A 25,416-nucleotide genomic window follows, 5' to 3' on the forward strand; every position below is an offset into this window, starting at 1 on the left:
GTGGAAGAGTGTGGAATAAATTGGCATTGATCCGTGGCATGACAAGATAATGGCAAAATAAACATGTAAATAACAGCAGAGATCAAATTCAGACCAGGAAAAAAAAAAAAAGTAAAAATTAAACACCCATCACACCGGAAAAGAGAAAGAATAAAAACAAATCAAATGCAAATCCCGGCGACGAAAATATCCCGATAATCACCCAAGTACCCCTTTTTGTTTTGAATCCCTTCCCAAAGACAAACTATAGAATCGCAGAAAACACCAAGCCGAAACGTCACTTGGAAAGATGAAGAACAGGGTAACGATTACTATACAACCAGATGTGATTTGTGCAGTTATTGTTGCACACCATTTCCGTTAGTGGTGGCTTGAACGAGCTCGCGCATCAACATGTCATAATTCGCGGCAGTATCGGGTCTTCGCAAGAGAATATCTCGAATGACGCCTAGTTGAGACACGTCCGCATTGGGCGCCTGCTGCAACAGTTGCTGGATTGCAGGTGAGCTGGCCTGGGCGCCGAGGACTTGCACGGCGGCTGCCATGCCAGTAACAGGAGCTTGGTTCGGGGCTGTGGGAGGCTGATACGATTGGAATGGTTGGGACTGATGCGGTTGACCATACGGGGTTTGCGCCTGCGGTGTTCCATCAAACGGGGACGGCGTCGCAGGCATATGAGATGCGCCCCGTGGGCCCGGGGTGAAGAATTGGGATTGGTGAGGCGTTGGCGCGCCCACGGTCAATGGACTTGCCGAAGCAGCAGGCTCCTGGCTGGGATAGTGCGAAGGAGGCTGGACAGAAGGCGGATTCGAATCCCCGGTCTTGACGGCAAAGACCACGAGGAGAACACGCTCCGGCGTGGGATCCTCGAGCGAGTTGTTCTCTAAAAGCTCGATGAACTCGGGCTTCTTGGTAGACTGAGCTTCAATGGGAATGAGGTAGGTATCTTTAACGGCCGGCAAAGGGTGTTTTCCAATCACACCGTATCTCTTGCGATCTTGGAAATAATTGAAGATCTTATCGAATCCGGCTCGTTCCTTCGGGGTTTCAGGGGCGCTGATCGAAATGACCGACACATCGGTGGAAGAACTAAAGCGAAGACCACAGAGATAGTTGGTGGCCAGCTGGACGTCGATTCTTCCGTCGATGAGTAACGTAGAGGGAATCAGTTGGCTCCATGGGATTCTTCCACTCAAGTCGGCGCCCCCAACGTGCTTTGCAGATGACGAGAACTCTGCAATCGGGTTCATGATAACCTTGCCGCGCCAGATGGCGCCTTCATCATGGAAGTCCTTGGGCGAATAAGGCGGGGATTCAGGCTCGTCGTCCTTCAACAACTGATCGATTTCGGCATCAGCCTGGACCTTGCCAGTAGGGACCGGCTCGCGGATATGAGCCGCCATCTCGGGGAACACCTGCTCATGGCTGGTGCCACCAGGGGAGTGACCCCTCGGAGGGAAATGTTCGTCGTGAGTCGGTTTGGAGTCCGTCGACTGCAACTTGCGAGTGGCATCCACGTCGGGTTGTTGCTGGTTGCCAGGACTCGTCGGGCTCTGGGCGCCGGGGCTGCCATCGACATCAGCCAAGCTGCGACGGGTCGGGGCCGAGGAGAAGACAGGCTCGCTGGCGACCTGCTGGTTCTCATCCTCGACCAGTTCCTCGCCTTTATGGGTCCGTCTAATGCGCGGCCCTTGGTCCTGTACGATGATGTGTTGTCGTTCGGCTTCCCGCTTGATCTCGGCATCTCGCTGCTGCAGTTCCTCGCTGGCCATGTCCTGGGAGCTCATTTTAGAAAGAGCATCCGCCTGTAAATTACCTACGAGCAGACGTTCGCGTAGAGAAGCATTCTTCTTTACGTTAAACAGTATCGTCCGCAATTGTGACTTATACGGCTCCGTGGGCTCTCCTGCTCCTCCGCAGATATTCTGGTACATTGCATTCTCGATAGAGAGAGCGAGCTGCCGGGCGACATCCTCCGCTGACTTTCCGTCGGGCAACTTGGAAGCCGATTGCTTCTGCGGCGGGTTCATGAGCAGCCTGACCAGAGCGGTGGCTGCACTCCTCCGCGACGAGTTTGAGATCTCTTCCACAGTGCCCAAGTCTTCAGTCGTCGTCCTCACCACTTCGGAGCTTCGGCGTGACGATGGTTCGTTGGTTTCATCCTTCACCGGAACCGGTTTCGCCGCCGGGGGAGTCGGCGTCTTTGTCGGAGGTGAAACCTTTTGTTGCTTCTTCGGTTTCGATCCCTGTAGCATGATGGGTCAGCGGGGCAAAAAGATGGGATTCAAGGGAAGGTCTCTTATGCTCACCGAGCCGGGCGCTGGGCCCTCTTCGTTCTCCTCGAGTTTACGTTTGTGCGAGCCTGCGGGTTGTGCTTTCGGCGAGACACCATTCTTCTCGGGGCCTGGCGTGGCAGCTGGCGGTGTTGGAGTCGTCGGGGCGGGAGCAGGGATAGGAGTAGGAGCTGGAGCTGGAGCTGGAGCAGCATCAGGAGCAGCAGCAGGAACAGGAGTGGCCGTAGAAGGGGCAGGAGCAGGCGTCGTCGAAGTAGCAGCACGAGCGGGCGTGCTTGTGTCCGTCTTCGCCTCGCTGGGTCTGCCTCTCCTGCCACCCTTTTTGCTCTTCCTGCGACGCGAGTGCTTTTTCTCCTCGGCTTCCTTGCGCCTTCGTTCGGCCACTTCTTCCCATGGTTTCTCGCCGCGCGCGATCTTTTCCAGTAGGACCTTGTGGTTTTCCGGTTTGCATTGCTCGCAGAAATATTCGTCAGGCTCCTCTCCCTTGGCGAAGGTGAGGCCCATGCAATCGTTATGTTGCCAGGCGGAACACCGGTCGCAACAGATCATGTCTCGCTCGACATCTTCTTCCTCTTCGTACTCCCCACATATGCATCGGATGATCTCTTCTTCTTCTCCTTCTTCGCTGGGACCTGGCGTCGGTTCGGCGGAGGGTTTGGGGGGTTTGTCTTTGGCCTGGCCTTTGGTTTTCGATTTCTTCGGAGTGTCGGGGACTAAATCGAGGTTCTTGTGCTGGCCTTTGGTCGAGCGACCGGAGCGTCGCGGTTCATCTGCAGTGCTTGTTAGCTTTGGGATTCAACTCTTGAGATAGGAACTGGGCCCAGTCGCCACACCTCTCGGAGGGGGGTGGAAACGGGCCTGTTCGCGATGGACTCGGGTATACTAATGCTTACCAGCCATGATGAGGGGCCAAATGGAATTATGAATGGGAGGATTTCAGAATTTCTACAGCGCGACGATGAATAGCAGGGGATTCGCCGGGGATCAAGTCTTGCGCACGCCACCCAGATCTCGTTCTACGGCATCAGAGGGCTAGAGTAATACACAGGGTAAGAGACTGGACAGTGGCACTGTTGCCCGGCCCACTCAGGTATTACTTCTTGTCTTCTCAATTGTTCCAGGTAGTTTATTTAAAGGACACAACGCGTAGCAGCCAGACGTAGCACCGACCCTGGCGTTTTCAAGTCACTGTTGGCACGCAACGTCGCGCGCAGCGTGAATGCTTGGCGTGGGCGGGGTCGCGTGGTCGCTTTCCTGATTGGAAACGCGTGTTCTGGCCGGGACGAGATGGAGGAACCGAGAGAAGAATCGCAGCAGATGCGCAGGGTGCTGCTGGAGATGGATGCGGTGTTGCGCAGGGTGGATGGATGATGGAAGAGAAGAGGAAGGAAAGGCAAGTCTTGGGAAGAAATGAGGAGAACCTGAGATGGCGCGCGGCTGACTCAGCGCACGTGACGGCGGCTCGGCGGGGAGTCTTGGCACGGCGCTTCTGCATCGTCGCGTTGCCTCTCTTTTTCGGCGCCTTCGAAAGCTTTCTCCAGATCCCCACATCGACTTTTTTTCTCTCTCCCTTCTCTATTTGTTCTTACTCTCTAATCTTCTACTGTGTAGCATCCTCTGACCTCCTTTCTTATCACACGATCCCTACACTACACTACACTACGATGGCAGATGTCCGATCCTTACTAAGAAGCGAGCTTGCCTCCCGCAAGGGTTCGTCGCCCCAGACAGGGAGAGCACCAAACCGCGTCACGAAGAAACGAAAGGTAGACTCTGGCGAAGACTTGACGCGCAAAAAGTTGAGGCAGACCAACGGAGACCAACTGCTGGCACATGCCCAAACCGTACAGCCTCCAAGTGCCCAGGCGCTGGAGTCCGAGGAAAACGTCGAACAATCAGATCAAGATGTCGCTGGTCCGGACCTACCGCCCGAGGAAGACCTCGTGGAAGACACGGAGGAAGTGGGTGCGCAGCCATCTGAACCCACGGCCGTAACTTCGAATCCACCTACGGAGCCCCCCAAGCAGGCCGTCGACGAGGATGAATGGGCCGCCTTCGAACGGGATGTAGTGGCTCCGACTCGAGTACCACAGGCACCCGCTGCGCTTGCCGCAACTGCCACCATCTCAGCAGCCCCTGTCACAGCCGAGCAGCTTGCTGCGCAACAAGAACAAGACAAGCAGACGGCCGCTCGATCTCGCGAAGCCGAGGCCGAAGGGGAACGTGAAGACGCCGCACGATTTATGGAGGATGAATTTGATGAAATGGATCAATTAGAGGAACGAGTCAGGCGACTGAAACACATGCGGGAGGAGCTGAGGAAAAAACGATCCGTGGAAGGCGCGGATGCTAGTCAAATGGATTTGTCTACTTCCGCTGGTGAGCTCCAGAAGGACCAAGCCAAGAATGACAACAGCGAGGGTGAAGAAGATGACGACGACGAGGATGAAGATGATGACGACTGGGATAATTGGAGATTTAGGTAATTCAGAACCGGAAAAACGGAAAGGCGTCAACTTTTACAAAGGAGGTCTTGGACTGTTCATGTTTACATTGATACCCCATGAGCTATATGAAGTCACAAAATTGTTGATTATCCCCCCCCCCCCCCCCCCCTTAATGTCTCAGAATACTTATGTGAATCCCAGGGCTGGAATGCCCGTTGGGATTTGGCCACTTTGTGATGTTGCGACACGCATTTGACTTGGGTGGCCAAAATAGCCGTCCATCCAGCTGGTCAAGCAAGATGAATGATGTGACCCTGTATTATATCAGATAATGTGCGAATTAAGATTCAGTTATACAGTTATTGGTCCTCCGCTCGATCTGCATCCTTTGATGCCTCTTGGTCGGCATCGACGTAGCTTCGGAGTCCGGCTCGGCCAACCTTCATGGCCTCTTCGACCTCGGCTTCACCCTCTTTCAAGAGATGCTTGCCACGTACGAGGTCACCTCTCTGTCTTCGTTTCTCTTCTTGCACCTTTTTCTCGCGCTCAGCCAGCGCCCTTTCGCGCTTTTCCCGCTCCAGTCTCTTCTTCTCAAGTTCCTCCCGCTGTTCAGCAGTCATGTTTTCCTGCTCCGGGGCTGGAGGCAAGGTCGTTATGTAGGTTTCGATGAGGGGATCGCGCACTTTAGGTGCCAGCGCAATATACTTCAGATCGGTGATGATGGAAGGCGGAAGAGCTTCCAGACTTGACGAGCGGTTCAACTCATGCAGTGGGACGGATCTGAGCAAGGCAGACAAGTCAGATTTGCGGGTGCTTTCGGGCTGTTTCAGCCGAGAAACCAAATCGCGATAGAACTTCTCTCGGTCTTTGTCGGATAACTGTGAATCTTTCATCTCAGGCTCTTTTCGATATTTGCGCTTGAACTCGGGCCAGTACAGTTTCGGCGTGGCGTACTCCTGAAGGAACGCGAGATACTTGATGCGTGGATCTTCCTTTTGCTGTTTTTCTTTGCGGTCCTTCAGCATCTGAATTCGATCGCGACCCCAGTTGGACCACACTTCACGGCGAGCCTTCATGTTGGGAAGCACGGTGTATCGGGGGTCCTCTATGATGTGGCCCTGTTCAATGATATTCTCCCAGGTCGCATAGGGGTTTATGTGGTAGTCGTCAAGCAGATCTCGGAATAGGGCCGTGGCATCTTCGTCCGTCAGTGGCAGTCCTTCGGCACCTTCCTCCCAATCGCCTTCTTCTGGCTCGCCGTACTCGCCGGGGTCAAGGCCGTAGTCCTCGCCCATGGCAGCTAGCTGATATTCAAAATCTTCCTCTGTAAACTCCATCGGTTGCTTTTGGTCATCGTCATCCTCAGTTTTCGGGCGTTTGGTAGGTTGGCCTTCTTCCTCTTCGCTATCCGTGACTTCGACTTCTTCATACTCGTCGCTATCATTCTCAGGACCACCAGTGACAGGAATCTCTTTTCGTTCTCTTTCCCCTCCGTCCACTGGGCCCGGCCCCGGTTCGAAGGCTGATTTTGTGCTTTCCTCGACGTCCTCGCCACGCTCCTTCCTTTCTTTTTGTTCCCTCTCTAGGCGATCGTATTCAACAACCCCCTTCAAAACATCCTCCGGAAATTTCCAGAAACTTTCATTGGTTTCCGGATTGTGAACGAATCTCCTTCCAAGTTTTGTCTTCACAAGGACCCACGGCGCACACCCCGGTATCGTATGCTTTGATTTTGGCCGATCTTCAGGTCCTCGATTTCTGCGGTCATTAAAGCCTCCTCTTCCTCCGCGAAAGCCTCCACGGCTTTGTCCACGGTGAGGGATCTCCTGCGATGATACCTCCAGTCCATGAGGCGCGTACGGAGTCGAGGAAAAGGGTGGTAAGGTGTCCGGAGTGAGGAATGGAGCGTTCTGCGCGGCCACGGGAGTGTGTACGGGCTGTTGAGGTTGAACTGGCGGCGCGACCGGTCTAGTGTACGTCGACTTTTTCGTCTGTGAGTTGTAGTAGTATAAATGCCCTAGTTCTCCGTCAGAAAAATGGCCTTTGATGGTTCGAATGTCGCAACCAACCTGTAGGAGCCCGGTGCTCTGTCCAGCCCGTGGGCAGTGGAGGGGGAGGGGTATAGGTCGATTTGAGCATAGTGATCACCGGCGACCAAAAATTCAAGCGTCAATTCCAGGAAGCGCAATAGCTCCGAGTTTCCCTCCCCAAGAATATGCTGGAATTGCGGAGACAATGGCTTGCGGAGAGTAATTTTGCGGCGGCAGAGCTTCGCCTGGGATCCAAGAGTGGTCCGAGCTTGGCAGATGGAAGGACGCGCCAGGGCGAGAGTTGCCTGCCGGACACTACGGCGAGCTCACCCAACCATCATCATCATCCTCCTCGGTCTACGCCCACCTGCCCCCTCCTCATCCCAACGTCTTCCCTCCGCGGGTTTCTTTCTCGTTGAGCTTTTATTCTTCTGTTGATCCTTCTTTTCTATCGCTAGATTCAAGATGTCACGCAGATACGATTCCAGGGTATGCCGGAACTCCAATTTCATCATCCCGGAAGCTCCAGCTAACCAGACGACGCCGTGCTTCAACAGACAACCATCTTCTCTCCGGAAGGGCGACTGTACCAGGTCGAGTATGCGCTTGAAGCTATCTCGCACGCTGGTACTGCCCTCGGTATTCTGGCCAAAGACGGAATCGTCCTTGCTGCAGAGAAAAAGGTGACCAGCAAGCTGCTAGAGCAGGACACGTCTGCGGAGAAGCTCTACACACTGAACGAGTATGCACTCCGTCTCCCTGTGGTGACACATCCCGATCCGTACCTCAGAGCTAATGCTGGGTGCAGCAACATGATTTGTGCCGTTGCCGGTATGACAGCCGACGCCAACATCCTCATCAACTATGCCCGACAAGCCGCCCAGCGATATCTTCTTACCTACAACGAAGAGATCCCCTGCGAACAGCTGGTTCGTCGTCTGTGCGATCTGAAGCAAGGATATACCCAGCATGGTGGTCTGCGTCCGTTCGGTGTGTCGTTTATCTACGCCGGGTACGATCCCCTTCGGCAGTTCCAGTTGTACCAGAGCAACCCCAGTGGTAACTACGGTGGCTGGAAGGCGACCAGCGTCGGTGCAAACAACGCCAGTGCCCAGAGTCTGTTGAAGCAAGATTACAAGGAGGACTGCGATCTGAAGGAGGCTTGTGCTATGGCCGTCAAGGTTCTGAGCAAGACGATGGATTCGACAAAACTCAGCAGCGAGAAGAGTAAGTGTGCCTTCTATCTTTCTTTTTATCCACTGGGAACATGCACTGACTGGGCTGCTCCTTTCTTCAGTCGAGTTCGCGACGGTGGGCAAGACCCCAGAAGGGAAGATCTTCCACCATCTGTGGAATGCCGATGAGATCAATGCCCTCCTAAAGGAACATGGATTGGCCAAGGTTGACGACGAGCCCGAGGCTGGTGAGATTAAATAAATAAATGAGCGACGTGTTTCTTTCTTTGCTACCTGATCTACATAATTCCATTCTTGTTATTGGAGGCTGTCCTACCGAAAGAAACCACCTTCCCTAGTTCTCACTGCTCCCAAGTACCAATCCCGGGAGGCTTGTATGTGACTGAGACATGAGCCAGAAGCTTCCTGGGTAGTTATTGAGGCCTTCTGCCGCTACATCTCAGGCGCAACTGACGTTGTCCACCGGTGACGTGGCACGCGACGTCGAGGTGAGCAACAACTGGTTCCATTCTCACGTTTGTCCTCGATTCTTCAGCCCAGGGTGACGGGGTGTGTAGCTGAGCAAGAAAGATCAATGGTCCACGTAGTCGGAACTTGCACATTCCCTGAGCGCGTGAAGAATCTCTTGTCAGTAGGGGTGCGTTTCCCCGGGCCAGTCTTCCATATAAGAGGTAGTCAGCCGTCGAATTTTTCTATTTTTTCCCTCCTGAAGAAATGCACTCTCTTTGCCTTGTGACCATATTATAGAAATAAAAATCCCCGGGAAGTCAGCTCATTTACAGTGAGCACAATCTACTGTCGAACATTCCAAGGACCCGCTGCAGCAGAGGGTCTTCACCACCCTGTAACGTTCTCAACCCCGATCTGCAAGGCATCTCTGCCATCGCCGTCCCCAAAGAGGTATAGCAAGGGATCTAGCGTTCGAAAATGTCGGTGAGAGGGGCCCTGCAACGGGCTGAGCTGAATTGCGCTGAGATGAAGAGGTAGGCGACCGCAGATGTTTCATCCTCACCTCCAAGTCTACAGCGTAAGACCCGCGCTAACCCCGACCCGGCCAGGATCACGTGTGGGCCGCGGGGTTTCGACGGCCTCGCCGTTTGTCGATAAACATTCCTTCCTTCGAATCTACCCTGTTCGATGGCTTAATGGCCTGGCCATTCAACTCCCTTGGATTGAGTCCCTTGGTATCAATCGGTCGGAAGGGCCGGCCCTTTCTGCATAGGACTTCCTTAATTTCTTGCAATGGCAAGATGGGCACTCGTTTCATCCTGGTCGTGGCGAACCGCTCATCAAGAATACAGGCGCTTATTGAGTGGAACTGACCCCCCTGATGAGACCACCCAAATATGCAAGATTTGGAGAAATGGCAACTGTTCATTGGATTTCATATTTGATGAACGGCAGTTTTACATCATTATCGGACTTTTCCTCCAACCATCGGACGGGTCTGCCTTCTTTCTGACGAAGACCAACCCGATATGCTGCCGCAGCCAATGAACCACATCAGCTGAGTGTCTCATGGCTGTGAGACACCAAAGAAACGGGCAGAATTCAGAACGGCATAAAAAAAAAAAGAAAAAAAAGAAAAAGAAAGAAACTTGCAACTGAGGGAATCGAGCTTAACCAAAAAGAGAAAAAGAAAAGGAAAAGGAAAAAACGAGTGGACCAAAGACTTCGCCATTGCCAGTGCCCCGTCTCTTTGCATGGGTTTCACATTCAAGATCTTGCACTCGTCAGGGCATTTCTTCGGTCATCACGTTCTCGCTGGAGCTGGAATATCTCTTTATCCAGTTCCATGATGAGTCTCTGTGATCGGTCCATCGAGGCTACAAGCGTACCCCCTTCGCGTTTCCATCGGGTCAACCGTTCCGTCTCGGCGCTTCGCCGACGGTACTTGGTTTCAATCTTTTCGCAAAGGCGGCATTGTGCCGTCTCGAATTTGGTCTCGTTGACAAGTTTTATACCGCATGTCTCGCCCGTGCGGTATTCATAATTGCACCGGTGGTCGAAACCGGTCCAGCTCCAGCACTTGCACGCAAACTGCCTCTGGTTGTAAAAGCACATGCCTATCGAATCTGTCAGACTGGGTCCGTCTGGGGTGATTACCAAACTTACTTGCTCCCGGTGCAGTATGGACGTTTCACCTTCTGTCTTCTATTCTATTGGCTGAGTCCGGTGGTTCTGCCGCCGTTTCAAATTTGATAGGCCAGGCTTGAACAATGCCTGAAGAGCTATGAAGGCAGACTGAAAACGTGAAACAGATCTTTTCGAAGAAAAAAGCTTTATGGCTTATAAGATTGCTTGAGGAAGTTGTCTCTGAAACTGATATTGATTCAGAGTCCATCAACATGAGGGAATGGCGGCCCTATTTATGTTTCGTGGGAAGCTCCCATGTTACGATCCAGCACTCTCCTGTCACCATATCCACCTGCTGTCGATCAACTCTCGCCGGTTTGCGATGGCTTATCGACTAAGGCATTCTATCATCACATTCGCATCACATCCCACAAGTGTTCCTCACGGTTGGCTACAATGGGTTCGCCCAGCTGTGGAGACACGAGTGGCCACAACATTCCGTTGCGGGACAATCGTGCTCAATGGATGCTTCACGAATGCATGCATCCTGCTGTCGTGGCCGCATCATTTCCTCTGTCCCAACTTCGTGAAAATCCCTCATTTCGAGTCAATAATGTGCCCTTGTCACAGCTTGGCTTGGTTGTTCAATCGATCTTCCCCGCTTCGTCTATGTTGACACACTCCGTATGAGGCCGTCTTTCGAGAAGCAGGCATCGTTTCCGGTTACTGAATCAAAGCTCCTGCATGACCACTTGCTCCCACTTGCTCTTACACTACGCCAGCTGTCGTACCGTCTCACACTGGAGCCTTCCCATCCCATCTCAGACTAATCTAGTGTTCCAGCCCAACGAAAAATAAAATAAAACTAGGGAAGGGAAAAGACATGATGCCTGACTCCTACATGCAGGTGTGATCACAGCTTCGGATTTCTAGAACCGTGTCAGGTATCTCACCCCTACATGACTGCTTGGATATTCACTGACATCCAATTAGTTCTAGTACTGGCTGCGTCTAGTGCCATAGGCTCTAGTATGGGGTTTCGCCCGAGAACAAACTCGAGTCCGAGACAGAATCTTTGCCTAGGCCGTTTCTTTTTCTTTTTTTTCTTTTTCTCTTTTTTTCTTTTCTTTTTCTGCCACGATCCCCTCTTTTCTTTCTGGACTTTGCTGGTTCTTCCAATGAGAATTGCTACTAGTTCCTAGTTGCAACCCTACGTCGCTATCCACCTCCTCCCCTCCATCTCCCTCCTGCCGTACAAGGATATCTAACCTGTGTGCCAATGGCTGTCTCATGTCCTCCGCAGGTTCCCGTTTGGCCACTTTGAATGATGGCTTTTAGCCTTTAGTGGCGAAAGACGCGTCACTAGGAGATATCGATTGGCATCCGATGCCTCGTTGAGAATTGGTCTTTGGCAGCCGCAATTGCTTTATGTGGCATGATGAACTCTCTTGTTCATTCGCAGACGATCCCTTTCAGCTGATCTCTCACATCTGCAGACGAATAATCCCGCATTTGCCCCCGCTCAGGTGCAGGGTTTATCTCAATTTACTTGCATTTGTTTTTTCGAGATGATAGGATGGCACTCCTGTGCATCGGGCATGGCAGACACAATCCGTGATACGGTACACCTACTGTTTAACCCATGCATCTGCACTAAAGCTCGGAGACTCTGACGTGGCGCCCTTCGGCTGGCTCAAGTTCTCCATTTCCTGCGTTTTCAGGCCGTCGGGGAGAATTTCGAGGCGAAAAAAACTGGTCAATCTATGACCTAGATGATGTCGAGTGAGAAACTCTGGAAGCGTCCTTTCCGCCATTGACGAATTGCTGAGGGAAAACTTTCGGATTCCCGCTTGTCCGAATATGCTAGGCTGCAATTTCCTGATGGTCCCTCGCACGTCCGTCAACCTTTGGCTGCACACGATCGCCAGACCGGTCTATTTAGCTGCTTAGACACGGGGCTTTCGAACCACGGATCCATGGCAAGACGTTGATTGCCAACTCAGCGGGCACTGCTTCTGGATTACAGCCGCAATGAGTAGGCAGGAGTAACAGCCAACTGTATACCTATTCTCGAAGAGCCCTGCCCCAATGCGATTAGACGATTTGCCACCCATCCACCTTCCCTTCGCTCCCTGTCTCACTCTCACCGTTTCTAGCCTATTTTTGGCTGTGGCCATTATACTATCGGCAACCAGGGTCAAACTGATTAACATGGACAGCGTAACTTCTGCCCAACCGACAGAGCCGCCTGTGTTTTTTGTTTTTTACTTTTTTTTTTTCTTTTCTTTTCTTTTTCCCAGAGACGACAAAGTTTTGAGACCTGGCTCATCATTATTCGCTGCCTACTTATCATGCCTCTACTATCGATTACCAGCTCTCGATGACGTTGAAATTGGATTTATGTGACCCACATGCCTGGACCAGCATGCTGGGTGTCTTTGATCCCGTGACCGCAAAGGTCAGCGTGTCCCTCTGCGCATTTACGCATCCCATGTTTCGCAAGCGACGTATAGCCGATTGCAATCTTGCTTTCCAAATTTTAAGGTGAGGGAGCTTTGCTGTTGTGTTCGGCCTGCGCATCGGGATTGGCTCGCCGGAAAGAATTTGCTAAAATTCGTCAGCGGCTCATGCCCAATCGATTCCTTCTGCTAGCCATGAGCCATATGCAACTAAGGGAAAACCCTGTCGGTTGCATCCCTAGGTTCCGGGGTCACTCAAGTACAAGGCCCACTGACTCGCGCCGAGGAGTTTGAAAGCGGGCCCTCGCATCTGCATGTAAGCACCTGCGAGTGCCTTTCTTACACAATAATACCGGTTTGGTGGCTGTCCCCTTTACATGTGCATGCCTAGCCCTTCCATCCGCCATGATTTCCGTACCGTTGAAGTCAACTATGACAAAACAGACGACGGGCTAATTCCGACGAGGTACATGTACAATGGCAATTCGTGCAATCAACTCCTGATGTGGCCACAAAAACACGAAACACAAAAACCACAGGGAGGGAGAAAAAAAGAAAGAAAAAAAAAAGACAGGTCGCCCCCTTTACGGATAGATAGCCCTCCGTCATATGGATTTTCCTCGCCTCAACCCACCTCGCACGAGTATGATCTACCATAGCCAGCTTGGACCTCACACTATGGACAGTAAACAGTGGTACCGAGATGCACGGTCAATGTGCTATCACACTGCTGCAACTACGCCGCAATTCAAATGTCAGATTGACGTGGCACATTCAAATTCGACTGATGTCAATTCATTTAGTATGATCAGCTTTATTCTGCCTCTTTTGATTTTGAGCCCTCTCTCCGTTGCCCTTGGGCAGCGGCATAACTCCACCCGTCTATCATTAACCAAAACTAGAAGCCCGTTGTGCTGAGATCCTTTGGCTTCGCGAAAAAAATAAGAAAAAGAAAGGAAAAGAGAAAAGAGAAAAGAAAAAAGAAAAAGAAAGAGAGGAAAGAAAAAAAGAAAGGAATAGAATCGGAAAGCGTTCATACCTTCGCCGCTCTAACGGCTTTTGCCCTTCATTCTCGAAGACTAAGATGCAATTTCTTTGGTAATCGTACATTGTAGAAGTCAACATCTTCAAGTAAAAAAAAACGGCTCTAAAGCTTTTGAATTACAAAGACTCTACTTCCATTCACGTTAATAAACAGTCAGACAGACACCATCAAGGCATCATCACGTGGGGAATGGCCTCATACGTCAGGCAATGACGTCAAAATGACTATTCAACAACCAGGATGTCGCCCATCTTAAGCCACTTTCTCTGGTTCAATTCTTCTGCAGGACTTCAATCACAGTCTCTGGATACGAAATAATCACTTCAATCCCTCAAAGGTAAAGTGAACTAACTCATTTACCAAAACAGTCGCTCTAATGCTTACCGCACTGCAGACTTGACATAAAATATATCCGCATACATATACAACCACATATCGTTCAAGCAATTTACTGGACAATTCGTTGAAAACAACCCCGAAACCTCATTTCTAAACATCACCATGTGGAAAGCAACCACCCGCGTATCTCAACTGGGCCAATCCGCCATCCGGAACTCGTCCCGGGTCCAAACACGGACAGCAACACCACCTCTCCCAGCTATCACCCACGTCAGGCGCTTCCAGGCATTCCCGTCGCTTCAAACCACGAGGGAGCAGAAGGGTGAAGAGGATCGAACCCACGATCGAACCGTGCTGGACCCGCAGCGCTCGGAAGTCTCCAAGTCCGGCACAGACAACGAAGTCGCCGCGCATCCTGCAGCATATGACCCGCACCGGACGTCGCCGGAGAGCGAGATCGAAGCCACCGAGGAGGAGAGCCAGCGCGAAGGAAAAGTGAGCAATCCGTTGGATATGAGCCCTGCTAATAAGGAGACGAGCAAGGCGCGGCCGCCGCAGGAAGGAGGCCCGGATCGGAACGCTGAGAAGGAGAAGCTGAGCTCAAGAGGGTCGGCGAGGAAGCATGGCAAGGTGAAGACCGGAAAGAAATAGATCTGTTGTGCTTTGTTGCTGGGTTTCTATGTGAATGCATCTGATGTTAGGGGGGCCGATTATATTTATATACGTCGATATATATAGTGCACTTAATCTCGGCGTGCGGTGTGGGAATTCAGGTACAAAATCAGCGATTATAAAATGTTGCTTGAACACTTGCAATTAATGTCATATATAAAGGTTGATGTACACATATCAGCAATTTGTTACAAAATATCAATCAAGTCTTCAGCTCGAGGATTCCTTTCCAAGCTGGATAATGTCGGCACCGAAAAGCTCCCAGACCTTCTCACTGCCAGCAGGAACATCACCCTCGAGCGCCTTCAGACCAGCGTTGACCGCAGCTCTGCCAATGTCATCTGCCTCCTGAGCCCAGCCATTTTTCAGGCTGGAGTGCACCTTGCCCGCAAAGGAAGCAACATAACGCAACGCAGCTTCCATGGGACGACTCTCCTCGCGGGTACCGGCAATGAGGCCGGGGCGCAAAATAACGGTCTTTTCAAAGCCCAGAGCCTTGATATCTTCTTCGATTTCTCCCTTCATCCGGGTATATGGGATCGATGAGGCTTTATTAGCACCACTCGACGAGATCAGAACATAGACCTTCGTTCCGGCGTCACGCGCTGCCCGCGCCATCTCAATGTTCAAGCCATGTTCGATTTTGTACTGGTTTTCAAACCCACCCGCTGTGCCACGAGTGGTTCCAAATGAAGAAATAAAGATCGAGGGCGTGGGAGCGAGCGAGGACAGCTGGCTTGCCCAACGCGACGTATCGTCGTCAACAAATGTCGTCAGTTTCGCCTGCGCAGCGGATGCCGCTGGTGGTGTTCGACGTGAGATAGTATCCACGCGAGCGATGGCGGGGTTTGCAAGAAGGCTGGTGAGGATATGGCTTCCCTTGAATCCATGACAGGTTTAGTTGAATGCACGCCAATCCGGGTTATCGATTGATCAGTGTTACACGAGTAACAGGAGCAGACCAGGCGCGTGTTCAAGAGACCAGAAACATCATGACGGAGAAGCTTACCACCATGCCGGTGCATCCAATCAGGGCCACATTCGCCATGGCTATCCAAGGGTTGCAGATGGGGATTCACAGCAGAGAGAGATATATATAGTATGGAGTAGAAGTGAAGTGGGAATTGGAGACCGACCCAAAAGGCGGATGACGTGAATAACGGGAATGACGCTAACCCGAACGGGATGAGTGATGCCTCAGGTGTGCAGCGACAAGAGACGCTGACTAACGCTGACTAATGCGGGGAATCTCCGAGAGCGGAGGGTTCTGCCGCTGCTCACCGCCGCCGAAATCCCTTCGATAAGAAATTGCGTGATCGGCGCTAGCCCGCATGTGGCAAACGGCCCTGGGGAATTTCTATACATTCAAAATGGCGGCGGCCTCCCCACCCCCATTGCCTCCCCTTCTCAGGTCTCTGATCCCCCATCTTTCTCCTCGAGGTTCGCTGCACTCGAGTCGTGCCTTTTGACACGAATTTCCTCCAGGATGGCCGCTCAATCCCCTGCCTTGTCGGCTCTTAGTGGCCCGACCTATGTCACGGCGCAAACCCTCATTCAGCAGGTGGCGTACGTCCTGAGCGACAAGATCTTCTCCTATTCCCCAGAGTCCTTTGACTTGGATGTCGCTCTCCGGGAATGGGCCTCGAAGCAGGAAATCAATGCCAATGGCGAATCGCCTGCGCTCAAGGCCATGGAAACTCGCCAAGGTGCCGGGAGCATCGCTCTGGGTTATCTCTTCTCTCAGGATTTCGACCTGAAGAAGCGCCACGTTCCCCAGGGCATCGTCGCCTCCTCCGCCACCCTCCCCTATATGCGCTCGGCCTTGGAGCAGCTCTCCCTTCTCTACTCCGTCGCCAGCCCCGTCGCTGCTCATGTCGCTGCCGTCGATTACGCCGGGGAGGAGGGCCTCGTTTCGGACTATGCCTCCGCCCTCTCCATCGCCGAAGAATTGGGACTGGGTCTCGTCTCGAGTGCCTCGGTCCACGAGTCGCAGCATATGGCGCTGTTGACCACCCTCCTCGCATCCGTTCTGCCTTCCATCCATATCTTCGACGGCGTCCGCGTCGGACGTGAAAACACCCGCGTTATCGACGTGCTGGACCAGGCCGGCCTCGCTCGCACTTATGAGACCGTCCGCAAGACCCTGGAAGACTCCCGCAGCCGTCACCTTGACACAGAAGGCAAGCTGCTCGAGCTTGTTCAGTCCCTGAACGGCGAGCTTGGCACGGACTATGGCCTCTTTGAATATCACGGCCATGCCGAGCCCGTTTCGGTTCTTGTTGCTTTTGGCACTGTCGAGGCGTCGCTCACTGCCCAGGTTGCTCGTTCGTTGGCTAAGGATGGCATCCCTGTCGGCGTCATCAACGTCCGTGTGTATCGCCCCTTTGTCGAGGAAGAATTCCTCCGAGTGCTGCCCCAGTCGGTCAAGACCGTTGGCGTTTTGGGCCAGGTCACGAACGAGCAGGCCGTCCAAGAACAGGGCGTTCGATCTGCCCTGTATGAAGACGTCCTCGCGGCCTTGACCTTTGCCAGTGGTCGTGAGCACGTTCCTTCGTGCGTGGATATCAAATATGCCCGCTCCCAGCGTTGGGACCTAATCAACACTGCTGCCGCCTTCCAGCTCGTCTTTGAGAAGCCCATCGTTCAAAATGATGGCCAGTCTTCCCCTCTTCAGTTGCTCGACCCTGCTACCGTCCAGGAGTACTCTTTCTGGGATGTCGACACTTCTGTCTGCGAAAGCGCTACCGCCGCCCTTTCCCAGGCTCTCGCCGCCGATTCCGCGAGCAACGTTACCACGAGCAAGGCTCATGACAACCTTGTCCAGGGAGGAGCCATCCGCATTGACATTCGCAAGAGCTCTAAGATCGTGGACGCTCCTTACTCCGTCACTGCCGCCGACACCGCTTACGTTGGAGACGTCAAGCTGCTGGGAGAAATCGATATTCCCGCATCCGTCAAGCAAGGCGGCAACCTGATTGTCAATGCTCCTGGCGTCAAGGATGATGAGCTGGAGAAGAAGCTGCCCGTTGCATTCAGGCTTGCCGTTGCCCAGCGTGGAATCAACGTTTACTTCGTTGATCCCTCGGTTGCGGATGATTCTTCCCTGGAGCCTACTGTCCTCCAGACCGCTTTCCTGCGGGTTGCTTTGCCTTCGCAGGAAGATGTCGGTATGAAGAAGCTGGCTTCTGTTACTGGCAATGCTGAGTCTTTGCAAACCGTTAGCAACGACCTCAGTAAGATGCTCCGCCAGATTGAGGTTCCTGAGGCCTGGAAGACTCCCGAGGAGGGCTCTGAGATTCCTCAACTGCCTAAGGATATTTCTCCCAACAGCTTTGCTTCCTTCGATAAGGATGACACTGAGGCCCCCGGCTACCTCAAGAACTGGAAGACCGCCGCTAAGGGTCTGGCTTTCAAGGAAGCGTACGGAACCAAGAACGCCCTTCGCCCTGAGACCGCCACGAAGACTTTCACCGTTCACGTCAAGGAGAACAGGCGTTTGACTCCTGTCACGTATGACCGCAACATCTTCCACATCGAATTCGATCTGGGTGACTCTGGTCTCAAGTACGACATCGGCGAGGCGCTGGGTGTGCACGCTGAGAACGACCCCGCCGACGTCCTGGACTTCATTCAGTTCTATGGCCTGAACACCGAAGACGTCGTTGAGGTCCCCAGTCGCGAGGATGTCGACGTGCTGGAAAACCGTACCGTCTACCAGGCCCTCGTGCAGAACCTCGATATATATGGTCGCCCGCCTAAGCGCTTCTACGAAGCTCTTGCCGAGTTTGCCACCGACGAGGCCGAGAAGAAGGCCCTTATCAACCTGGCAGGACCCGAGGGAGCTGCTGAGTTCAAGCGCCGTGGCGAGGTTGACACGGTCACTTTCGTCGACATTCTGCGCGAGTACCCCTCGGCTCACCCCGAGTTCCACGACCTGGCCCGCATCATCGGACCTCTAAAGCGTCGTGAGTACTCCATCGCCTCATGCCAGAAGGTGACCCCCACCTCCGTGGCGCTCATGATCGTGGCCGTCAACTGGACCGACCCTACTGGCCGGGACCGCTTCGGTCTGGCCACCCGGTACCTGAGCGGACTCCAGCCGGGCGCTCCCATCACCGTCAGCGTCAAGTCCAGCGTGATGAAGCTGCCGCCCAAGTCCACCCAGCCTCTGATCATGGCCGGTCTGGGAACCGGTCTGGCCCCCTTCCGTGCCTTCGTGCAGCACCGTGCGCTCGAAAAGGCCCAGGGCAAGGAGATCGGAGCCGTGCTCCTATACATGGGCTCTCGTCACCAGCGCGAGGAGTACTGCTACGGCGAGGAGTGGGAGGCCTACCAGGAGGCCGGGGTCATCACCCTCTTGGGTCGCGCCTTCTCCCGTGACCAGCCCGAGAAGATCTACATCCAGGACCGCATGCGCCAGTCTCTGCCCGAGATCATCCAGGCGTACATCCGCGAGGAAGGTGCCTTCTACCTCTGCGGTCCCACCTGGCCCGTCCCCGACGTCACCGCGGTCTTGGAAGAGGCCATCGCCACCGAGGCCAAGAACAACGGCAAGAAGGTTGAGGCGCGCAAGGAGATCGAGAAGCTGAAGGATGAGGAGCGATACGTTCTGGAGGTGTACTAGAATGATGGTGGATGGAAATAAGAAAAAGGGGTGGAAGAGATTGACATTGTCAGTTGACAAGTTTAAAATTTCTCCGCATTTTGATTGTGCATGCAGTGGACGACTTTCCCGAGTTTAGCGCATTTTATCGCATATAGACTTCATTTTGAGACGTTAATCCCATGTACAGTTTTCACGTTGACATATGGACGTTCCAGTAAAGAAGATTCTCTATTGTAAGAATTCTATGGGTATCTGATATATACTTGTTTTTGAAATCTGTGTTCTTTCCTCAAAACCACACTCCGATCTCTCTTTTCTTTGCAAGGAAAACTCCATCTTCAACAACCCCAAATGCAACGGAATATAAGACAACAAAATTCATGATCGTGACGAATGTAAGATTTAAATACTTTTGGTTAGTAGCGGGGGCCTCTTCACGCTCGTCCCATCGCCCCCAGTCTCGTTTTTCCATATGCGCCGCCCTTCTCCTTTCTCAACTCCAGGGCGCGCCGATAAGGCGGCGCAGTAGGTGGTTGGACAGGTTCCAAACTAACATGGTCGGGAGGTAGAGAGTAGGAGGCGTCGGAGTCCCAGGAAGACAAGTCACCACACGCAATGAACGACGGAATCCATCGGTTTTCGACGGCGAATTTCTCGGCGACGGGCTTGTGCGCCAGGGGTTCGGGCGTGCCCGAGGCGTGGGAGTCCGAGTGAAGCAGGCGAGTCTCGATCGGTTGATTCGAATCGTTCGAGACTATTCTTTCCGTGGTGAGAGTGGGACCATTGGGTGCCGATGGGGTGTCCACGTCCATAACTTCCTGGCCCAGATTGCCATCAGCAGACGTGGGACGAGGAGCTGCGGCACCGCCAAACACCGGGTTTTTCAGAGCTTCCATTCCGATCAAGCCATCGTGAATGGCCGGGGGAATGAAGCCCTCACAGACCACGAATGCTTCCAGACTACTTGCTCGACTGCTCCTCGGCTTCGCAACGCTGACCTTCTCGAAGACCGTGCGCAGCTGTGCGTAAATCAAATCGACATCGCGACCACGGAAGATCTTTGCGACAAACTTGCCTCCCGGCCGGAGGACACCCAGGGCCAGGTTCAATGCCGAGTAGAGCAATTGGGACTGAATGTAGATATCCAAGTCGTGCAGGCCAGTGACATCCGGGGCACCGTCTGAAATCACCAAGTCGACGGGATGCGGGGGTCGCAGAGCAGAGGGAGAAGCGGCGGTGGAATCGTAGGCGTCGGGGTCGAGAGCTCGGAGAAGAAGTGGAATGGTGGAAGGATGGGTGATGTCTGCCTTGAGGGTCGTGATGCCATCCAGCGGGGCCATTGGTTGCAAGTCAATCGAAACGATCTTGACATTGGCCCTTGGCTTCAACTCTGCGTCACCATCGTCGTTGGCCTCCTCGTCCTGTGCGGCACCCTCGGTGGATGCTCTGGCCAGCGCTTCCTTTTCCTTGCGCTTCTTCTCCACCCACGACCGGCGACCAAAGCTTTCTCCCTTGATCAACACGCGGCTGAGAACTTGACTCCAACTGCCCGGGGCGGCACAAAGATCAACAACGCGGGTCACTTTCTCGGGGTTTTCGTGCTCGAATAGGTCGAATTGTTCGTCGATCTGGATCAACTTGAAGGCGGAGCGCGCTCGCCAGTTCTGCTCCTTCGCCAAGCGGTAGTAGGCATCGCGCTTATCCTTGGAAGACCGGCCCATGGTTGCGGAGACAGAGCGACGTCGCGATCGGAGGCAATGAGGAGGGAGGGGCGAGTTGAGAGGGAGAAATGAATTTCTTCTCCGTGGGGCAGCGATAAGATCGGGGCCAAGGCGGTCGCCGCTTTTCTGCCGCTTTTTTTTTCTCTCCCGCGAGACCGTCGCTCTTTCGTCCTTCCCCATCTTCCGCCATCACCGTCAATTCGACCAGTTCCTGCCGTCAGAATGGGCCAGAAACGGAATCGCGACCCGAAGAATGCCGGGTTCCAGTCCAAAAAACGAAAGGGGAATGCCGGCGCTGCTAAAGCCGTCGAGGAAGATGACGGCTGGGATGGCGTGGTTGGAATAGAAGACCTCAACTGGAAAGAAGTTTCTCTTCCTGACCGACTCGAGGATGCTACTGGGTTCTTTGGCCTGGAGGAGATCGATGGTGTGGATATCGTTAAACCGCAGGGAAATGGGAACGTTCAGTTCAAGGTATACTTCGAAAGTGCCTCCATGAAGAACGACATGCTGACTTGAGCAGGCCGTCGCAGGGAAACCAAAGAAATCCATTCTGAAGAACAAGACCCCGGAGGAGACTAAGGAATACGACGATGAGTGGTCTGGCTTCAGTGATGGTGAAACTCCGGCGCAGCAAGAACCTTCCGCTGAGAAACCCGAAGAAAAGAAGACGGAGCCCGAAGAATCCGACAAGAAAGTGACGGCGAAGGAAAAGAACGCCGCGAAGAAGAAGGAGAAAAATGCCGCGAAAAAAGAGCAGAAGTCCAAGGCCACGAATGAGCAGGACAAGGATATCAAGTCTGGACTGTCTTTCACGGCCCTGCAGGATGAGGAAGAGGACGACGGTGTCGATGTCTCCGCCTGGGAGTCGCTGGGTTTGTCTCCCGAAACTCTGGCCGGCCTCTCAAAGATGAAGTTCACCACGCCGACGTCTGTTCAAACGACTTGTATACCTCCGATCCTGGAAGGCCACGATGTTGTCGGAAAAGCATCAACGGGTTCCGGAAAAACCCTGGCTTTTGGTATCCCCATCTTAGAGCACTATTTGGAGAAGAAGAGAAAGGAGACGGAGACGGAGACGCAAGCCGGGAAAAAAGAATCGTCTCCCATCGCGCTCGTATTGTCCCCCACCCGAGAATTGGCACATCAGCTGGTGCAGCACATTAGCGAATTGGTCTCTCACTCCCCGGGTGTCAACGCGAGGATTGCGCTGTTGACTGGTGGTCTGTCGGTGCAGAAGCAGCAAAGACTGTTGGCTGGAGCGGACATTGTTATTGGTACTCCGGGGCGAGTGTGGGAAGTTCTCAGCGCCGGCCAGGGTTTGATCCGTAAAATGCAGGGAATCAAATTCCTTGTTATAGATGAGGCCGATAGACTTCTGAGTGAAGGCCATTTCAAAGAAGCACACGAAATCCTCGGCGCTTTGGATCGTGTCGAGGACAACGACTCACCCGACAAGGAAAACAATGATGAATCTCAGGACCCCAAGTCGCAGAGACAGACCCTCGTCTTCTCCGCTACCTTCCATCGCGATCTCCAGCAGAAGCTGGCAGGCAAGGGCCGATGGACTGGAGGAGATTTGATGAACAAACAGGAGTCGATGGAATATCTTTTGCAGAAGCTGAACTTCCGGGAGGAGAAGCCAAAGTTCCTCGATGTGAATCCGATCTCGCAGATGGCGGAAGGCCTTAAAGAAGGCATTGTCGAGTGCGCTGCCATGGAAAAGGTATGTTACTCCTTGGTATTTCAATATACTCACACGCCCCTGCTCACAACTCACACACAGGACCTCTTTCTCTATTCGCTACTTCTCTACCACCCTAAACACCGCACTTTGGTCTTCACCAACTCCATCTCTGCCGTCCGTCGCCTAACCCAGTTTCTCCAAGCACTGCAGCTACCCGCTCTTGCTCTACACTCATCGATGGCACAGAAAGCCCGTCTTCGCTCGGTTGAGCGGTTCTCCTCGCCGACTGCTAACCCGAGCACCATCCTTGTCGCCACCGACGTTGCGGCACGTGGTCTGGACATTAAGGGCATCGACTTCGTTGTCCACTATCATACCCCGCGCACCGCAGACACATACGTTCATCGATCAGGTCGTACTGCCCGTGCCGGAGCATCGGGAAAGAGCGTTATCATCTGTGCCCCGGAGGAAATGGTTGGGGTGGTGCGTCTTGCCGCAAAGGTGCACGCCAACATGGCTAACGGCAAGCGACTTCCTCTGGAGTCCCTCGAGCTGGACCGTCGAGTCATCTCTCGCGTGAAGCCTCGAGTGACGCTCGCCTGTCGCATTATAGACGCCAACATCGCCAAGGAGAAGGTGTCGGCCGAGGATAACTGGCTGAGAAATGCAGCCGAGGAACTTGGGGTTGAGTACGACAGCGAGGAATTCGAAAGCGCCGAGGGGCGTGGTCGGGGTCGTGGACGAGGTCGGCAGCAGCGGGACCGACAAGTTGGCAGTACCAGCAAGGCCGAGCTCGCGGGGATGCGCGCCGAATTGAAACAGCTGCTTTCTCAGCGAGTCAACGTGGGCGTGAGTGAACGATACTTGACGGCTGGACGAGTCGATATTGAGGCGCTGCTGCGCGGCGAAGGGAACAACTCGTTCCTGGGCCAGGTTGATCCGTTGGGATTCTAATCGTGATGAACATGTATAGAATGAGATGTTAGATCAAGATACCAAATCCGATTGCATGTAAGCAGATTGTATGCTTCTTGCTTAAAGCCTTAGTGCCTGCCGGAGACAAGGGTTCGACTCCGAAGCCACCGGACCCACTTGTTCCGATGGACCCACTCCATCTCGGCAAGCCGATCCGATGCTGTTTTCGCTTTTTCTATTTTTTTTTTTCTTTTCCTTTTTCTTTTTTCCCTGATCTTTCCGAGTTCAGGGTTCACTTGAGGCAGTAGCCAACTACACTCCGTAATCAACGTTGCTAGACCTTTTCAAGGATGATCTTCGGTCTCAATCCCCTGACACTGAGAGTCTGAGACACTCGGTGGTTTTTCTCCTGACCGCCCATCCCAGTACCCGTTGGGCCGTTACCCAAGACCCTAGTCCAGAGATCCTTCCAGAGCAGATCCCGTAGGTACAGAACGGAGTACTCCGTTGGATTAAACTCCCGATCCAACTGCAAAACAAGTATGTCAGTCAAGTAGCTATGACGCCAGTGAACTATTTCCAGTACTCAAGCCCTCGCCATCGCCACCTCGTCAGCGAGCAAGTGTTACCAAGACAGGAGAGAGAAGCGCGGACATGACGGCATTCCCACGTGGATGCCGTGCTCCACATGGTGATTTCCCGTTTTGGCTGAGCGGCCCCATCCTCGTTTTCTTTTTTTCTTCCTTTTCTTCTTCGCTTGCAGATGACTTGCATGCTTCTTTCCTGTATGGTCTGACCTCCCCTGCATTGTCGATTAGGTGAGTTTCTTATAGTCCCTTTTACATGCTGCCTCACACGCAGTATGTGTGTTCAATTGTGATGTCAACTCATACCAAGATCGCAGTATAGATTGCAGGCCCGCTAGAAACGAAACGCAAAGAAAAAATGTCCTACCTCGCAAGACCTCTCGCGCGCTGTCTGCGCACCCCCATCGCAGTCCCTCGCTTCATCATCCCATCCTCATCCTGCTCTACCTCTCCAATTCGTCACGCCTCGACCGCCATCCCCGACACAGCGCATCATGCGCCGCCGCACGCGCAACAGCCACCAACCAGCCCCCGCGCCACCTCGCCCCCGTCCTCGACCTCGAACCCAAACACCTCGACCCTCGAATCGCAAACAGACGACCTCATCGCGCGCCTTCCCCTCGTGCAATCCCTCCGCGCCAACCCGTCGTACAAGGAATCGCGCCCCCACCGAACCATGAACCCGTCGCTGCAGCCGACGCACTTCGTCGCCGGCTCGCTCTCCGGACCCGGCATGGTCACCGTGCCGCCGTTCATGTGGATGGCGACGGAGAAGTCCCCCGGCAGCGCCAGCCTGACCAGCCGCGTCGTGTCGGTGTTCCACGTCGGCGCCCAGCTGTGCGGCCACCCCGGGTTCGTGCACGGCGGGCTCCTGAGCGTCATGTTCGACGAGGCGTTTGCGCGGTGCGTCTCCGCCTGCTTTCCCAGTGGCTTGGGCATGACGGCGAATTTGAATGTGGATTTTAGGAAGCCAGCGGTGCCCGATCGGTTGTATGTGCTGCGCGCTGAGACGGGGAAGGTCGAGGGTCGCAAGGCCTGGGTGAAGGGAACATTGTGTTCGATGCCTGGCCACGGGGAGCAGGGAGAGCCGGTGTTGGTGGCGGAGGCGAAGGCGTTGTTTGTGGAGCCTAAGTTTGCAGAGGTCAGTTGTTGACTGTTTTCTTTTCGTCCCCCTTTTCTTGAGGTTGAGCTAACTTGCGTGGATAGTCCATGGTGCCTCTGTATCGGGGTTGATCGACACGATACCTAGATGCGAGGTCAGCAGGGCCGATGAAAAAGCCGACATAGACATATACATACACCCATAGACATGATACCTGATAGACAAATAGACCAACTACTA

The 25,416-nt window shown here is 53.5% G+C and overlaps 12 protein-coding genes across 12 annotated transcripts; 7 read left to right on the top strand and 5 right to left on the bottom strand.

The window, feature by feature from the left end:
* Positions 1-73: 73 nt before the first annotated feature.
* P170DRAFT_432869 (putative PHD finger domain protein) lies at positions 74-3,654 on the bottom strand. The gene is made up of 3 exons (XM_024848354.1): positions 3,188-3,654; positions 2,310-3,064; positions 74-2,246 (listed from the first exon to the last, which is right to left on the bottom strand). The coding sequence occupies exons 1-3, from the start codon at positions 3,192-3,194 to the stop codon at positions 339-341; spliced, it is 2,670 nt and encodes an 889-aa protein (XP_024710631.1). The 5' UTR covers positions 3,195-3,654; the 3' UTR covers positions 74-338.
* Positions 3,655-3,826: 172 nt separating this feature from the next.
* P170DRAFT_432870 (uncharacterized protein) lies at positions 3,827-4,909 on the top strand. The gene has a single exon (XM_024848355.1). It carries the CDS (start codon positions 3,959-3,961, stop codon positions 4,778-4,780), a length of 822 nt encoding a protein of 273 aa, XP_024710632.1. The 5' UTR covers positions 3,827-3,958; the 3' UTR covers positions 4,781-4,909.
* On the bottom strand, positions 4,909-6,971 carry P170DRAFT_505934 (FF domain protein). The gene is made up of 2 exons (XM_024854334.1): positions 6,811-6,971; positions 4,909-6,758 (listed from the first exon to the last, which is right to left on the bottom strand). Exons 1-2 carry the CDS (start codon positions 6,878-6,880, stop codon positions 5,101-5,103), a joined length of 1,728 nt encoding a protein of 575 aa, XP_024710633.1. The 5' UTR covers positions 6,881-6,971; the 3' UTR covers positions 4,909-5,100.
* A 162-nt stretch (positions 6,972-7,133) lies between these two features.
* On the top strand, positions 7,134-8,208 carry pre9 (proteasome core particle subunit alpha 3; the record flags this gene model as incomplete). Its single annotated transcript, XM_024848356.1, has 4 exons — positions 7,134-7,260; positions 7,329-7,513; positions 7,580-7,998; positions 8,069-8,208. Exons 1-4 carry the CDS (start codon positions 7,237-7,239, stop codon positions 8,206-8,208), a joined length of 768 nt encoding a protein of 255 aa, XP_024710634.1. The 5' UTR covers positions 7,134-7,236.
* Positions 8,209-9,102: 894 nt separating this feature from the next.
* On the top strand, positions 9,103-9,574 carry P170DRAFT_38538 (uncharacterized protein). The gene has a single exon (XM_024845724.1). It carries the CDS (start codon positions 9,210-9,212, stop codon positions 9,462-9,464), a length of 255 nt encoding a protein of 84 aa, XP_024710635.1. The 5' UTR covers positions 9,103-9,209; the 3' UTR covers positions 9,465-9,574.
* P170DRAFT_38576 (uncharacterized protein) lies at positions 9,574-10,177 on the bottom strand. The gene has a single exon (XM_024845741.1). It carries the CDS (start codon positions 10,029-10,031, stop codon positions 9,684-9,686), a length of 348 nt encoding a protein of 115 aa, XP_024710636.1. The 5' UTR covers positions 10,032-10,177; the 3' UTR covers positions 9,574-9,683.
* Positions 10,178-13,813: 3,636 nt separating this feature from the next.
* On the top strand, positions 13,814-14,700 carry P170DRAFT_461231 (uncharacterized protein). Its single transcript, XM_024852012.1, has 2 exons — positions 13,814-13,884; positions 13,942-14,700. Exon 2 carries the CDS (start codon positions 14,049-14,051, stop codon positions 14,535-14,537), a length of 489 nt encoding a protein of 162 aa, XP_024710637.1. The 5' UTR covers positions 13,814-13,884; positions 13,942-14,048; the 3' UTR covers positions 14,538-14,700.
* P170DRAFT_432878 (uncharacterized protein) lies at positions 14,683-15,670 on the bottom strand. Its single transcript, XM_024848357.1, has 2 exons — positions 15,568-15,670; positions 14,683-15,437 (listed from the first exon to the last, which is right to left on the bottom strand). The coding sequence occupies exons 1-2, from the start codon at positions 15,604-15,606 to the stop codon at positions 14,769-14,771; spliced, it is 708 nt and encodes a 235-aa protein (XP_024710638.1). The 5' UTR covers positions 15,607-15,670; the 3' UTR covers positions 14,683-14,768.
* Positions 15,671-15,971: 301 nt separating this feature from the next.
* On the top strand, positions 15,972-19,358 carry P170DRAFT_432879 (sulfite reductase subunit alpha). The gene has a single exon (XM_024848358.1). The coding sequence runs from the start codon at positions 16,045-16,047 to the stop codon at positions 19,180-19,182; it is 3,138 nt and encodes a 1,045-aa protein (XP_024710639.1). The 5' UTR covers positions 15,972-16,044; the 3' UTR covers positions 19,183-19,358.
* A 51-nt stretch (positions 19,359-19,409) lies between these two features.
* On the bottom strand, positions 19,410-20,934 carry P170DRAFT_432880 (tRNA methyltransferase TRM7). Its single transcript, XM_024848359.1, has one exon. It carries the CDS (start codon positions 20,883-20,885, stop codon positions 19,599-19,601), a length of 1,287 nt encoding a protein of 428 aa, XP_024710640.1. The 5' UTR covers positions 20,886-20,934; the 3' UTR covers positions 19,410-19,598.
* A 141-nt stretch (positions 20,935-21,075) lies between these two features.
* Positions 21,076-23,591, top strand: mak5 (ATP-dependent RNA helicase MAK5). The gene is made up of 3 exons (XM_024848360.1): positions 21,076-21,359; positions 21,409-22,611; positions 22,672-23,591. Exons 1-3 carry the CDS (start codon positions 21,108-21,110, stop codon positions 23,524-23,526), a joined length of 2,310 nt encoding a protein of 769 aa, XP_024710641.1. The 5' UTR covers positions 21,076-21,107; the 3' UTR covers positions 23,527-23,591.
* Positions 23,592-24,362: 771 nt separating this feature from the next.
* P170DRAFT_399401 (PaaI family thioesterase) lies at positions 24,363-25,411 on the top strand. Its single transcript, XM_024846279.1, has 2 exons — positions 24,363-25,215; positions 25,281-25,411. Exons 1-2 carry the CDS (start codon positions 24,433-24,435, stop codon positions 25,305-25,307), a joined length of 810 nt encoding a protein of 269 aa, XP_024710642.1. The 5' UTR covers positions 24,363-24,432; the 3' UTR covers positions 25,308-25,411.
* Positions 25,412-25,416: the final 5 nt, after the last annotated feature.

This window comes from Aspergillus steynii, assembly GCF_002849105.1.
Source record: "Aspergillus steynii IBT 23096 chromosome Unknown P170scaffold_1, whole genome shotgun sequence".
Lineage (NCBI taxonomy): Eukaryota > Fungi > Ascomycota > Eurotiomycetes > Eurotiales > Aspergillaceae > Aspergillus > Aspergillus steynii.

Bases quoted from the DNA above. Each gene is read 5' to 3' on its own strand.
- P170DRAFT_432869 (XM_024848354.1), bottom strand. The intron at 2,247-2,309 runs GTGAGCATAAGA...ATCATGCTACAG, and splicing joins AGGGCCCAGCGCCCGGCTCG to GGATCGAAACCGAAGAAGCA.
- P170DRAFT_432870 (XM_024848355.1), top strand. From the start codon at position 3,959: ATGGCAGATGTCCGATCCTTACTAAGAAGCGAGCTTGCCTCCCGCAAG.
- P170DRAFT_505934 (XM_024854334.1), bottom strand. From the start codon at position 6,880: ATGCTCAAATCGACCTATACCCCTCCCCCTCCACTGCCCACGGGCTGG. The intron at 6,759-6,810 runs GTTGGTTGCGAC...ACGGAGAACTAG, and splicing joins AGAGCACCGGGCTCCTACAG to GGCATTTATACTACTACAAC.
- P170DRAFT_38538 (XM_024845724.1), top strand. From the start codon at position 9,210: ATGGCAAGATGGGCACTCGTTTCATCCTGGTCGTGGCGAACCGCTCAT.
- P170DRAFT_38576 (XM_024845741.1), bottom strand. From the start codon at position 10,031: ATGTGCTTTTACAACCAGAGGCAGTTTGCGTGCAAGTGCTGGAGCTGG.
- P170DRAFT_461231 (XM_024852012.1), top strand. From the start codon at position 14,049: ATGTGGAAAGCAACCACCCGCGTATCTCAACTGGGCCAATCCGCCATC.
- P170DRAFT_432878 (XM_024848357.1), bottom strand. From the start codon at position 15,606: ATGGCGAATGTGGCCCTGATTGGATGCACCGGCATGGTG. The intron at 15,438-15,567 runs GTAAGCTTCTCC...CATGGATTCAAG, and splicing joins TTGGATGCACCGGCATGGTG to GGAAGCCATATCCTCACCAG.
- P170DRAFT_432879 (XM_024848358.1), top strand. From the start codon at position 16,045: ATGGCCGCTCAATCCCCTGCCTTGTCGGCTCTTAGTGGCCCGACCTAT.
- P170DRAFT_432880 (XM_024848359.1), bottom strand. From the start codon at position 20,885: ATGGGCCGGTCTTCCAAGGATAAGCGCGATGCCTACTACCGCTTGGCG.
- mak5 (XM_024848360.1), top strand. From the start codon at position 21,108: ATGGGCCAGAAACGGAATCGCGACCCGAAGAATGCCGGGTTCCAGTCC. The intron at 21,360-21,408 runs GTATACTTCGAA...TGACTTGAGCAG, and splicing joins ATGGGAACGTTCAGTTCAAG to GCCGTCGCAGGGAAACCAAA. The intron at 22,612-22,671 runs GTATGTTACTCC...ACTCACACACAG, and splicing joins AGTGCGCTGCCATGGAAAAG to GACCTCTTTCTCTATTCGCT.
- P170DRAFT_399401 (XM_024846279.1), top strand. From the start codon at position 24,433: ATGTCCTACCTCGCAAGACCTCTCGCGCGCTGTCTGCGCACCCCCATC. The intron at 25,216-25,280 runs GTCAGTTGTTGA...TTGCGTGGATAG, and splicing joins TGGAGCCTAAGTTTGCAGAG to TCCATGGTGCCTCTGTATCG.